At 35.0% G+C, this 14,757-nt stretch overlaps 1 protein-coding gene across 6 annotated transcripts in view; it reads right to left on the reverse strand.

Moving 5' to 3' along the window:
- Positions 1-14,757, reverse strand: part of CCDC171 (coiled-coil domain containing 171) — a 341,520-nt gene that overhangs the window by 214,946 nt on the left and 111,817 nt on the right. For all 6 annotated transcript variants that reach the window (XM_027549190.1, XM_027549194.1, XM_027549191.1 and 3 more), the window contains 5 exons: positions 10,247-10,353; positions 8,291-8,380; positions 7,281-7,481; positions 4,569-4,736; positions 2,609-2,797 (listed from right to left, as the gene is read on the reverse strand). In XM_027549190.1, coding sequence (XP_027404991.1) covers positions 2,609-2,797; positions 4,569-4,736; positions 7,281-7,481; positions 8,291-8,380; positions 10,247-10,353 — 755 coding nt within the window. The remainder of the gene's footprint in view (positions 1-2,608; positions 2,798-4,568; positions 4,737-7,280; positions 7,482-8,290; positions 8,381-10,246; positions 10,354-14,757) is intronic.

The raw sequence follows: 14,757 nt of genomic DNA on the forward strand, positions 1-14,757 counted from the left end.
TGCTCCGCAACAAGAGAAGCCACTGCAATGAGAAGCCCACACCCACAACTAGACACAAGCCCTCACTCTCTGCAACTAGAGAAAAAGCCTGTGCAGCAACAAAGACCCAGCACAGCCAATAAATAAATACATAAATAAAATGTATATAATATTCTGGAAAAGGCAAAAGCATAGGGATGCAACAAACCTGCAGTTCCCATATATAGTCAGTTGTTTTTTCTCAAAGGGACTAGGGATACTAAATCAGGAAAAGTAAAGTCTTGAATAAATGGTGTGGGAACAACAAATGCAGAGAGAAAATGAACCTCAGCTTCCATTTAACATTACACACAAAAATTAATTTGAGATGGATCACAGACCTAGACAAAAAAGCTAAAACTATAAAACCTCTAGAAGAAATGATACATTATCTTCAGAATCTTGGGCTATAGAAAGAGTGCTTACCACAGAAAAGTACTCAAAAGAGAAGAAGATTTATAAGTTGAACTTCATCAAAATTTTAAAACTTGTGATCATCAAAATAAATACTAAAAAATAAAAAGGCAAGTAAGATACTGAAAGAAAATATCTTGGATACATATGTATGATAAAGAATTATATCCAGAATTTATAAAGAACTTCTGAAAATCAATAATAAAAACACAAACAACCCACATTTTTAATGTACAAACACCTGAAGAGACACTTCACAAAAGAAAATATGTAAATGACAATAAGAATATAAAAAGTGCTCAACGTCATATTCACCAAGAAAATGTGAAAATCACAATGAAATTCCATTTTAAAACAACTAGAATGGCTAAAATTTAAAAGACTGACAATGACAAACTTTGCAGAGGATATAGAACAATGAAAATTCTCATACACTGATGGCAGAAATATAAAGTGATAGAACCATTTTGGGAAAAAAATGTCTGATAGTTTTTTATAAACATACATCTGTCTTATAAACTAGTGTAGTTAAACTACACTCTTAACTACAAAATGAAAACATATGTCAACAAAACAGTTAAACAATAATGTTTGCAGCAATTTTGTTTACAATAGCCAAAAGCTGGAAAAAAGACAAATATCCATCAATTCACAATTTATCAAATTGTGGTATAATTGTAAAGTGGAATACTGGGGCTTCCCTGGTGGCTCAAAGAGTAAAGTGTCTGCTTGCAATGCAGGAGACCTGGGTTCGATCCCTGGGTCAGGAAGATCCCCTGGAGAAGGAAATGGCAACCCACTCCAGTACTCTTGCCTGGAAAATCCCATGGACAGAGAAGCCTAGTAGACTACAGTCCATAGTTGAGTAGTGGAATACTACTCAACTATAAAAAAGAATGAACTGATAAATACAACAAGCATGAATATTAAAAATATATATATGTTGAGGGAAATAAGCCAACCACCGAAGACTACACACTGAATGATTCTAGAACAAAGGAAAATAATCTATGATGATAGGTATCAGAACATCAGAACAATGGGTGCCTATGGGGAGTGGAAACTTAACGGAAGAGAGCACGAGAGAACTTTCTGAGGTAATGAAAATGTTTAAGTCTTAAATGGGGCAGTGGGTACATGGGTGCATACACTGATCAAAATATCATACTATACACTTAAAATCTGTTCACTGCATGTCAAAATTATCTCTAAAAAATTTATTTAGGCCTCTTCAGTGGTAGAAAATGCAGAAGATATCACATGGCATCCTGCATGTAGTGAACAAAAGGCCACTTTTAGAGAGAGTATGAATTCATTCAAATTCACAGAGAAAAGCTTAACTTCATATGGGGCTCATATGCTTGGGAAAACAGAGTGGTCTTACTTTAAGCAACTGGAAACTGTTTATTGGCAAATTTTTTAAATGCAGTTTCTTTTTTTAATTAGACTTGACAATATAAGAATGAGTGGATCAAATAAAGAGGTTAAAACTGAATCAACTATGAGAAGTCTATACAAAAAAAGTATAGACGGTCATTGTTATTTCTCATTGGGCAGGAATGAGAGTTAACAATATAAAGTATGTTGATAATATCTTGTATAAGACAAACATATGATTTTGTTAACTACACATAACTTCTGTTCTCAATCGAATCCAACACAGAGGACATATTACCTCTCACAACCAATAGTTTTGCTATAGGATCTATAACTATAATTCAAATTCTTCAACATTAGGAACTACAGCAAATTTCAACCCCAAATGAATTAAAATGATGGTTCACATATTAATATAAATCTCCACAAATGGAATAAACTGGATCGAAGTATATCTACACTAAAACTGATAATATTTTACCAGAATTTCTTAACCTTTATTTTTAAAATGAAGGAAATACAATTTCAGTATTTAATTGATCTCTGCATTTTTAACCAGAAACCCATCTACTTTCAAACTTAAGTGAGACAATCCTTAATCCACCTGAGTGCGTGCATATGCATGTATGCCCATTTGTGTACGTGTCTTTGCACAATCACATGGACATGTAGCCCAAACAAGCAAGTTCTGTGTGGTTCTCCAAAGCTTTAACTGACTTGGTATTGGTATTAAAAGAAAACACTTGAAAGTAAAAGATCGAGCATCCCATTTTTCAAGCTCTTTGTGGCAGTAGCATACCTGTGCCCTCTTCTGTACCTCCAGGAGGAGTTCAGAGTACTGCAGCTCCAGTTCCTTCTTTTGTTTGTGCCAGCAGCTCTCTTGTGCTTTGATCTGCTCTGCCACTTTGTTAAAGGTGTCTTCCTGGGTTTGCTGAAGCTCTTTCATCGTATCAGACTTGTTTTTACAGATATACTCTAGATGACTTATCTAAATGGTGAAATGCAATACAGAACAAGATATGCTCACCCATGTGTTCTTTGTATCATCTCCCCCAAAAGCTATTCTAGAATATTATACTATATTTTATACCTTAAGATCATACAAAAATTTTAAGCTAAAATGAAAAATAAATGAAGAAACAGGAGTCAGTAGAACAAAACTATATTTTAGCAGAAAATGTTTCATTTATATGTATAGATGACATCTTTTTCTCCAATAAAATTGTATGTGTGTGCTCAGTCACTCAGTTGTGTCTGACTCTCTGTGACCCCATGGACTGCAGCCCACCAGGCTCCTCTGTCTATGGCATTTTCCATGCAAGAATATTGAAACTGGTTGTCATTTCCTATAGGGGATCTTCCTAACCCAGGGATCAAACCCACACCTCCTGCATTGGCAGGTGGATTCTTTACCACTATACCACCTGGGAAGCCCCAATAACTAACAAAGTTACTTATTCTATAATCAATTTTACTGAGAAAATTAAGAAGAATATTTTTACCTCTAGAACCAAAACTCAAGCTGTTCAGATATTTCAGTGGGAAAGGAAGTACTTAAATGAGATTTATAAATCTACAAACATTTTACATATAATAAAGCAGAATGTTCCAATCATTTTTTATTTCACATTCAAAACACTGGAAAGCAAATCCTCATCATCTAATATATATGACAGTTAATGATGTTTTGAAATTATGAAAAACTATTAAAATACAATACCACATCAGAGAGCTAAAACATGTACTCAATTATCAGTAATTTGGAAATCTGTTATGTACACATTCACAGCTAAGAACAGTATCTCCACTTATCACAATTTATTCCCTTATTTCCTCAACCCTACTTCTCAATGCCTATGATTGTTTGCCAATCAGACCAAGATAAAAATGCTCTAAAATTGGGCCAAGATGCTGTTTCATTACTTCAACAGATTAAAAAAAAAAAAAAAAAAACTTAGGGAACAATTTTCCTCTCTGTATCCCTTAAGGGCAAATGTCACTGCAACTAAGACCTAGAAACTAGATCATATAAATATAGTTCTAACTAGTTCAACAGACTCAGGATAAGAATCAACACCTTTAACAGAGAAATACATTGGACTGCTAAGCCACTTTAATTTTCAATAACCAAAAGAAGGTTTTTAAATTTTTTTTGAAAGACTGAATTCCTAGGTTTGTGAATGTTAAAGGGGTGATGAAAGTCCAGTTTTCTCCTACAATATGTTCTTCTTACTATCTAAAGCACTGAATGGGTTTTGTAATATACAGTTTGTTCTATTACAAGACATGTCATAAACATAATTTTTAAATTTTAAGTGCTTTTAAAGTAACATCTCATTATTTCCTGAGCAAAGAATTTTAGGATCATGTTTTTGAATAACTGTATCTTGTTTCTATTTTATGCTAACATAAAGAGTTGGTTTATTAATGTAAATGACTAAGTTCTTTGAATTGCTTCATCAGTAAGATTAATTTATTTTCTTTTAATTAGGTCCCTGTGGCTAACACTGGCTAGTAGTATTAGCATGTCCTGCACAGAAAGTGGAGCTCAGAGACTTCATACAGACTTCAGTCACATTTACATGCCCACAGCAATGGCATCAAACTGAGTTGTAGACAAGCCATAATTAATGGTATTGAATTATTAACACCCAAATTCTTTTTGAAATAAGATGAATGTCAGCCCTTCTTAATGATACTGTGATGTGGACAAATGTCACTGAATTTAATAGAGGAATCTGGTGCCTGAGGACAGTTACCTTCTCATTAGCCCTGTTGAGGTCTACGATCAGGGCATCAACATTCTCCTGCAAGACTGCACAAAGCTCAGGCCAAGAGAATTTATCCAGCATGCCTTCTGGTTGTTTTATGAGCACAGAGCCTGCTATCAAGTGCTGATACAAGGTATGAAGGAAGGTTAGCTTCTCCTGTGAGAAAAAAAGAAATTAATTCCAGTATATAAACACTGTAAGAAGTAAAACACATAATACACGTGGTAAAGAATTTATGTCAAAAATCCTAGAAAGGAATTAAAATACTCAAGTATGGGAATATGGTCATCTTGGGGACTTTTTTAACATTCAAAGTTAAACATCAGATAGAAACTTAAATTGCTTACATTTAGTAAAAAATCTCAAGTGTAGAAGCCAAAAGACCTGGGTTCTGAGGCCAGCTCTGCTACAACTGAGGACATGATCTGAGTCAGTGTCTGTTTAGGATTCACCTTCCTTGGCTTTAACATGAGGTATCTGGACTAGATGCTTCTAAGCTCTTCTAACTAGAAGTTAACATGGTAATTCCATAATTTTATATTTACATTTGCCAAAAAAGATGTGAAATCAAAAAACCAAAATATAGAGTGTATCCAACACTGTTAAAGAAAAAGTTATACCAATATCTGCACTTTACATGCACACAATTACTCAGCTTTCCTCCTCCTCCAGAGATTCTAGTTTACTTACCACTTATAAGAAATCTATCCTAAGCCCCTTAGGCAAAGCAGACAGTGATATGAAAGAGATGGAAGATAGGCTCATTATTTTTCCCCCACTTAGAAGTTTATACCAGACTTGGCAAACTGGGCATTTATAGGTGTTTAAATATCACAAACTTAGCAGTCCAAAAAAAAAAAAGAAAGGACATAGCTGCCCAAGACATGCTTTAAAACTGTTCAATTAAAAATATGTAAAAAAATTCTTTCAAATTATATTGCTATTGTTGTAACTAAACCATCCATTGTTTAATGACCTAGAAACACTATACTATAGAATTCATTAAAAAGCTGATTTCCATCTTGAACACAAAAAGAGAATTTACTTACTAAAATGCCAAATTGCTCTTGTTGTAAAACATTTTTATCCTTAAAGTCAAAGAATGGAACTCAAGAAAAGGTAATTGTGAAGCTGCAAAACGAGCATTTTAGGTAGATAAACTAAGTTCTCTCAAGGTTTTTAATAGACCAACAGGAAAACCTTTAAAAGAAATTTTAAATTTCTATTTAAAAAATAGGAATTCTAATCTTCCAGACAAGAACTGAATGTAGCATATGTAAACTTATTGTAGTTAGAAGCTGTGGTGAAAGTTTCCAATATATATAAAAATACATATCTTTCATTCTCTCTATATGTCATCTGAGATTTTTTCCAAATATAACAATTTAAACCCCCCCCAAAAATTTGAATATATAGCTATATCCACAACTTGAATTAAGATATAAGAAGAATCTTTATAACAATGCTATATATTTTTATTTTTTAAGCAATTAAAGATGCCTTTTGCATTTTCAACTAAATTGAGACATTCAAAAATCTTATTAAGTATAACTAACCAAACATAACACTCAGGCACTAACAATCTTCCCTCTCCGCATTTTGCCAAGTGATCGAGTTCTTCATAAAGGGTAATTCATTGTGTCGCCATCATGTCCTTTTTGCTTGGGCTGTGATGAACCATGCATGACAATCATCCATTTGGCGTGAAAAGAGAATCTCAAGATCCAAAATCAATTCACACATGTTGAACCCAACCACAATCCTGTAGACATGCTGACTTTACAATACAGTCAGCCTTCTAGTTTCCTTTACTTTAATCATTATCTGATGTGTAGAACAATTCCAGCCCCTTCATGTGGACACAATTTAAATCCCAGACTGTAAGAAGAGTGGGAAGAATGTTTCCTTTTTACTCTCTTGGCATTCATGTTCATATTTGTTCGAGTAATGAACTCAATATGCAAGACGACTCAGATAAACTAGCTCCATGCTAGCTAGACTAGCTCTACGTCCCATGGGTAAAAGAAAATGTAAGATTACAATTCTACTCACACAGGCTCATACAGTATGGAAGAGTCTGTCATATTTTAAGAAGTCATTAACAAATTAACATGGATAGGCAACTCCCAAGGACATCCAAATAAACTTTGTAACTGTGTGAGACTTGTATTTTTCTAAATTTTGATTAATATCTTACAATTATAAAAAAATAAGGCAACTGTCTATTAAAGTAGATATTATTCCTGTTTTGCAAATAAGGAAGCAAAGATGTGGAGAGACCAAACCATGTGGCTTTTCCATATTCACAGTTTGTAAACAGAAGTACCTCTACCCAAGTGAGTTCTTTCAGCTTACAAAAAAGACTCTTTCCACCTTATCAGGCTACTAACTACTGAAATAAAAAAATTATTTTGTCACTGACACACAAGACTGTTAGGAGCATAGCTGCTTGAGAGAGTATGTTCTAATAGAGAAAACAACTTGTACAAATGGTAAAACAGTTAAACTACTTTATTTCTCTCACAAAATTGTATCATACAAGAGTAATGGAATGGCTGGTTTTGCAGCTGGCATGAACACTTCAAAATAGCTGAGAAGAATTTTTTGAATTAAATAAGAAGACCCACTTGATAGATGTAAATTTCTAAAAGTGAGATTAGTGCGAGGCCTTCCTGACAGTCTTCTTGTCTCAGGTAATACCTCAGCATCCTTATGGAAAGCCTGGGAAAGCTTCTCAAGTTCACTCTCAGATTGGGCTGCTCGCGCCTTTTCTTTCTCCCAACAGTGCAGCACATTCTGCAGTTCCACTTTCAGAGTGTTTATTAGAGCCTCTCTGTCTGCACATTTAGTGCGTAAATGACTTAACTCCTTACTGACATCTGCCAGCTTATCCTGAAGATCCTGTTGGAGACACCAAACAAAAAGATGGTGGGAAGATTATAACACTTAAATATAAAATGTTAATCAAATAACTTATTCCAGAAAGCTCTTTACAAGGGTTTTCCTTTCAGCTCATTATTAAAAAAAAAAAAAAAATTGGTAGCTCAAAAACTTTCAAATAACATTTAAAAAATAAATCTCCTACATTTACTATAAGAACATTTACTTCCCAATGATATTTCAAATTCCAAATACGTGACATAAAATTCTGCTTCACTTTTCAGTCCTTACCCTTAACAGATTTCATTCAAGTACATCCATGACAAACAACGCGAACCCACACCAAAAAATTCCAACTCTGAGAGTTGCCTTAGTATAATTTTGCCAACATGTAGTACATAAAAGCAGCACAAAAAATAAACGGTTGTCCTGGACCTTAGCTAGGTGTGGTCTCAGCCCACTACTAGGCATGATGTACTTAAAACAATAACTCCACTCCAAAATTATGAAAACTGACTCCAAGCACTGATGTGCTTACATAAAATATGTTGACTGTGGATCAAATCTTAAAACAATTTTTGAATCTATGGTACTATCATTAAATCTGGAAAATGAATTTTTCCTTGAACCAAAACAATTTCCAATAAAGTTTTTTTAATGAAAAATCATTCTTATTTTGATCAACAATAAAAAAATTGTAAGCTGTATCTAGACATACTTAATAAAAAATAGGAAGATATATTTTCATATAGCTCTCCTTAAAAATATTCCCTAGATAATTATATGAGTTACTTAACACAACAGGAAAAAGTTATTCTAAATTATAATACCTTTATATTTTTAGTGTGAGATTCTATCTTCTGTTTGGTAGAGTCAAGCTCATTCGATGCCTTTTCCTTAGCATTATTCATGTTGCTTAGCTGATGAAAAACAAATGTAAGCAACTTTTAAAATATTTTCCAAGGGTGGATAACTCAAAAGCTAATCTTTAAATTTTTATGCAATTATTAAATACAAATTTTTGATAGTAATTTAATCTTTAAAATGTATTTCTTTTGGTTAACTATGTAATTTCTGTCACAAGTTCACATGCTAAAAAGAAAAGCAAGCATTCAAGCTTAAAATGTCAGTGATATCGTTGTGTTTTTACCAGCTATCTGGATAAAGGATTCCATTCTTACTGTAAACAAATATAACTTTATTTTTAAAATCCTACAGGACCAACATGCCAGAAGCAATGGCATCTATACGGAAAGAAGAAAGGACAGAGCAGAAGACTGTTCTTTCTGCATCGTGAGGGTATCCGCAGGTCTCACTCCATATGACAACCTCAGGGTCGGTCACATGCAGTCCTACTGGGAAGGCTTGTGGCAGGTCATCAGTTGGTCCTGCTCCACTTGTGATTTATTTTCTTTGACAGTTCATTCTTCTTTCTGTCAGACTGCTCTTTTTGCTTTCTTTGCAGCCACCCCCTTGGTCTCCCCACTGCTGTCTCTGGCACTGGTTCACAACAAAGCGCATTACTAAGCCAAAGCCTGCTGAGTCGACTTTTCAACTGTGCTGAAGATCATGTGACATTCATCCTCCCAAATAACAATTCGCTGTGGGTAATATGTTCCTACTTACCCTGCAGCTTCCAGACCTAGGCCTCAGAAAAGGTGCATAAACTACTAACAATACAGGTTGTCTTGTCTCACTGGGAAAGACGGCAATGTTTGCTCTTTATAGAAATTTAATTATTCCAGTGGTCACTTTCTTTTAAGCCTTTTGAAAAATTACAGAAGGCATTAAGAAAACTCACTTTTCCTTCTTTCTTCACCTTAACAAACTAAAGTAAAATATAGCTCTTTTGAAATGGGAAATATAAGGGTTTCATGGCCTTTGTATTACATGAAACAAACAGATAAACACAGAGGGATAAATACTAAATTATAGGTTTTGTAACTTGTCTTCAGTTAGAAAAATTGTCTGTTGTTTTACTAACTGTATTTAATGTAGTTATTTCATATTTTCTAATTTGATAAGATGTAACTAAATAAACTCTTCAATTTTTAAAGCACAAGTTCATAAAGCATTTTAATACCCAAGAAAATTATCAATCCACAAATTAAACAATACAAAAGAGAAGATAACATGTACACCCATGGCCGATTCATGTCAATGTATGGCAAAAAAACACTACAATACTGTAAAGTAATTAGCCTCCAATTAAAATAAGTAAATTAAAAAAAAATTTTAAAAAGAGAGAAGATAAATAGAAGCATGAGTTTTTTCAATTAGGAAACCAAAACCTCCAGGCTACATCAAGCAGATATTTGTTTTTAAAAAACTTCTAACAGTCACTCCCTTTAGAGAATGCAAACTAATTTCTCTCTTTTTCAGTAAGATCTCTACAATTTGTAGAACTCTTAAGCCAAAATATTGACAAGCCCTAAATGTCCACTACCTATTCCAAATCTCATGAAAACACATTAACATTTAAATATTATATTAACTGAGTTGCACAGCTTTTTTATTAAATTAAAAGATAAATTAAGAAGACCAAGAAGTGACAGTCTTTAGAACTCCGAAAATAGCAGTGTGACAGAAGAGTTACAAAAACACAAGTGAGACGCGACTTTAGGCCACACTTACAGAGAAAACGGTGACAGACAACTTATTATTTTTTTATCGGGGAGGCTGTCAAATCAACATTCGCAATCTTTTTGGCCTTTGTAACAAGCGAGTAATACGTACTGCTGCAGGCCGAAGGCCATGTGTGTGGGGCCCAGCAGTGCAAGTGTTACCTCATTAGATGCCTCTTCCAGCTTGTTCTGGTAATCTGTCAAGGTGCGTCTCAGAGTCTCAAGGACAACAGAGAAGCTCGGGGGTTTATCTTTGTCCTTGTGGATGCCTACAGAAAAATACAGAATGAAAATATACCATTAAAGTCACAAAGAGACAACAGTCAGCTGAAAAGACATCATGATACATGAGTAGACTCATTCTTCTAAGTACACTGCTGCATAGCCAAGTAGTAATCGATTTCTAAACGAGTGGTCAAGTTAAGTTCATGATATATCAAGTACAAATTTATGGCTACTTTGTACCTCAGTCCACCCTGTAGTTTGTAATAAGATCTTTTTTCTTTTTTTTTTCCCATTTCCAAAGGAACTATAGTATTTGTACATACCTGTCATCCAACAATTAAATAAACAGTCTATACTAAACACTGTTTGGGAGAGTTAAATATACTTACTCTGGTCCCTGTGTTTCTGATAAGTCAGGCCTATTTTTCTCAACCAGTAATTTCTGAACCCAAGAGCACATAATTTTCTGTTATGCTTAGAAATGATATTCTTCAATCCTTAAAATTCTCAAGTTACAATTTGAAATAAATTATAAAAATGCTATTACTATCTACATAGGCCCACATCATGTTTCAATTAAAACTCTTAAAACCGATACCCATTGTAAAAATGTATTTCCACATTATGCTCTCAAACTATTTTAATTTAGCTAGGACATAAGTTAGTTGAGTTAATCAAGGTCACATGGTTAAATGCAGTTTAAAATATTAATCCAAATCTTCAAAAGTTTAGTTTCAAAAACTACTTTAAACTGCTTATTGTATTACTCATAAAGTGTAAAACAATAAGTAGCAAATTTTAAAACATACTAAAAGTGTAATAATCTCCCTCTCATATTTTATAATCTAAATATTAATATAGATATGAAGCATTCATAATAACTTTTTTATTATTCATTGATTCATTCATTCAACTAATTCAACGTGTGAATGTATTCCTACTGTGTACTAATCCTAGACATTAGGCAAACGGAGGTGAACAAGAGTGGTGGAATCTGTTCTTATGGGATTTACCATCTAAAAAGAAGAGATGAGACAGTAAACAATTACATAAGCTCATTCATCCATTCCTCAAGTATTCAGTTGCTGGAACTTTAGGGAGAGGAGGGAAGAAGGCAGTAACAAAGGAAAGAAAGGATGAGTAAAGGGGGGATAGTCTTTGGTTAATAACAGAACAACTTTATTTACCTCAGAGTATTAATGATAATTATTATTTTAATTTTGAACAAAATATTATTAATAAACATTACATTCACCAAAGTATAATGTAAACACTATCTGAAGTATGGGTACACCTTAAATTTTATTAAAGGAAAGAATAATAATTAACTGAAAAACCAAAAGTAATGTGGAAACAACACATATCCCAGCGAGAGGGGAAAAAAAGAAGGCAGTGCCCTCAGCCATGAAAATGAAGGAGACAGTACTCTTCGGAATGACTATGAGTTGGAGAGACAACTCATTAAAAATTTTATTAGAGGTCTTACCAAATATATTTTTTTTAAATTGCTCTCTTGCGCAAGATTAAAAAAAAAATGTAATGTATAATTCTTTTCTTTTGCTACTACACAAGTAGGCCATGAATAAATCATTCAAGGACACCCGGGAAATCTGTTAGCTTATACAATAAGGGAGAAAACTTGCTCTTAGAAATCCAGAAGAATAAAATCGCCATAATATGGTTGTTGAGGGATAAGGGGACAAAATGCCCTCTCCTTACTAACCCATGCAAATCTTATATTCTACATACAATAAAGTCTCTCTGCCTGAAAATGCTTTCACAATAAAGTTCAAATGAGGTGAAAAGTATGCTTTATGTCCCGGCCACCTTCATTATAAAAAGAAGTACTTACTGGTACCTTCACACGACAGTGTTCACAAGCAAAAAGAAAGGACCCAGGAGCTTACTGACTAAAATGTGATTCAACCTAATAATGCCCTAATCACTGCACTACTGGCACCCCAAACAATAAACTATTAAACTATCCTATCAGTGAAAGGACTAAAAACTCACAGATGAAGAACAGTAATAAATAAATAAATAAAGTAAAATTTTAACAGTAGTCATAAATGGTTTTTCAAACGTCAAAGTGCAAATGAAGAACAGCATGTGTCACAACCATTTATAGTACCATTACTCCAACTCAAAATCTTCTTAGTTCCTCTGTCCTTGTCCCTGTCCACGTATGTCTCTTTACACGGTGCCAGCCTGTACTTTCACGTCACTGCTGCCTGTCTCAATCTCTTTCTCACTTTTAAGTAGGTTTCAAGTCTGGGTGCTCAGTCATGTCCGACTCTTTGTGACCCCATGAACTGTAACCTGCCAGGCTCCTCTGTCCATGGGATTCTCCAGGCAAGAACAGTGGAGCAGGTTGCCCTTTTCTTCTCCAAGGTCAAGTCCGGGTTCACTTTGACAAAGCTTTTCCTTGAATTAGTACCCCACAGAACGGAGTGAGATGGAAGGAAAGGGTCCAAACCTTCCATTTAAATGTTCCCTTTTGAACAATCTGAAAAACTAAATATTTTTACATGACTCAAATAAACCACTGTTTTTCAGGATGGTGTTATCTATCATCTCAGTAACCTACAGTTCCACAGAAGAAACAGTAAAAGAAACACAAACTGGAATCAAGATTGCCGGGAGAAATATCAATAACCTCAGATATGCAGATGACACCACCCTTATGGCAGAAAGTGAAGAGGAACTCAAAAGCCTCTTGATGAAAGTGAAAGTGGAGAGTGAAAAAGTTGGCTTAAAGCTCAACATTCAGAAAATGAAGATCATGGCATCCAGTCCCACCACTTCAAGGGAAATAGATGGGGAAACAGTGGAAACAGTGTCAGACTTTATTTTTCTGGGCTCCAAAATCACTACAGATGGTGACTGTAGCCATGAAATTAAAAGACGTTTACTCCTTGGAAGGAAAGTTATGACCAACCTAGATAGCGTGTTCAAAAGCAGAGATATTACTTTGCCAACAATAGTTCGTCTAGTCAAGGCTATGGTTTTTCCATTGGTCATGTATGGATGTGAGAGTTGGACTGTGAAGAAGGCTGAGCACCGAAGAATTGATGCTTTTGAACTGTGGTGTTGGAGAAGACTCTTGAGAGTCCCTTGGACTGCAAGGAGAGTCCATTCTGAAGGAGATCAGCCCTGGGATTTATTTGGAAGGAATGATGCTAAAGCTGAAACTCCAGTACTTTGGCCACCTCGTGCGAAGTGTTGACTCATTGGAAAAGCCTCTGATGCTGGGAGGGATTGGGGGCAGGAGCAGAAGGGGATGACAGAGGATGAGATGACTGGATGGCATCACTGACTCTATGGACGTGAGTCTGAGTGAACTCCGGGAGTTGGTGATGGACAGGGAGGCCTGGCGTGCTGCGATTCATGGGGTCGCAAAGAGTCGGACACGACTGAGCGACTGAACTGATCTGATCTGAGGTGAGTCTATTTCCTCCACCTTGTCAACCATTCTCTCTACTTAAGTATCCTACAAGACCTCAATTATTAAGAAATAATGGACAGGACTTCCTAGGTGGCTCAGTGGTAAAGAATCTGCCTGTCAATGCAGGAGACACAAGTTTGATCCCTGATCCAGGAAGATCCCACATACCACGTAACAACTAAGCCTATATACCACAACTATTGAGCCTGTGCCCTAGAGCCTGCAAACCACAACTACTGAGCCCACACACCCTAGAGCCCATGCTCTGCAACAAGAGAAGCCCCTGCAATGAGAAGCCCATGTACCACTCACCAGCAGTGGTGAGAAGAGAGAGCTAGAAAGTAACCTAGGAGTGACCCCTGCTCGCCGCAACTAGAAAACAGCCTGTGCAGCACTGAAGACCCAAGAATGCCAAAAATAAATAAATAAATAAAATTATTTTAAAAACAAGAAATGGACAGAATATAAAATAAAAGACTCTATCTACTATAGAACATGAATAGTCATATTCATCCTCAGAATAGAAAAAAAGAAAACAAAACCCTGTTGTTTAATACTGATTTTTAATCATGTAATAAAACACAGAAAATAACATTAAAATGGGTTTTTCACCTGAGAAAATATAAATATTTAATACAATTATGACTAAGAAAATCCCTTTTTCATTCTAAAAGCACTGAATATAAACATTTTGTTGGCAGTTATATTTTACAAGCTCAGACTACATTCCATATATTAACTCATCTTATTTACTGAGATCATAAACATCTTCATTATCTTGCAAACATTGGTTCCCATCCTGGAGTTAAAAAAAAAAAAATGGCTTATAACTTCCCTCACATACAGACAGTATTATGTAAATCCTACTCACCCACCCACTATGTCCCCAGGAAGAGTTCAAAAAATACCTCCTTTACCAAGGTTTAAGAAATGTGTTGGGGGTGGGGAAGGGGCTGAGCATCCTTGATGAGCTCTGTAGCCTGGTGGGCATCTAGGCGCAGTA

This window comes from Bos indicus x Bos taurus, chromosome 8 (assembly GCF_003369695.1).
Source record: "Bos indicus x Bos taurus breed Angus x Brahman F1 hybrid chromosome 8, Bos_hybrid_MaternalHap_v2.0, whole genome shotgun sequence".
Classification (NCBI taxonomy): domain Eukaryota; kingdom Metazoa; phylum Chordata; class Mammalia; order Artiodactyla; family Bovidae; genus Bos; species Bos indicus x Bos taurus.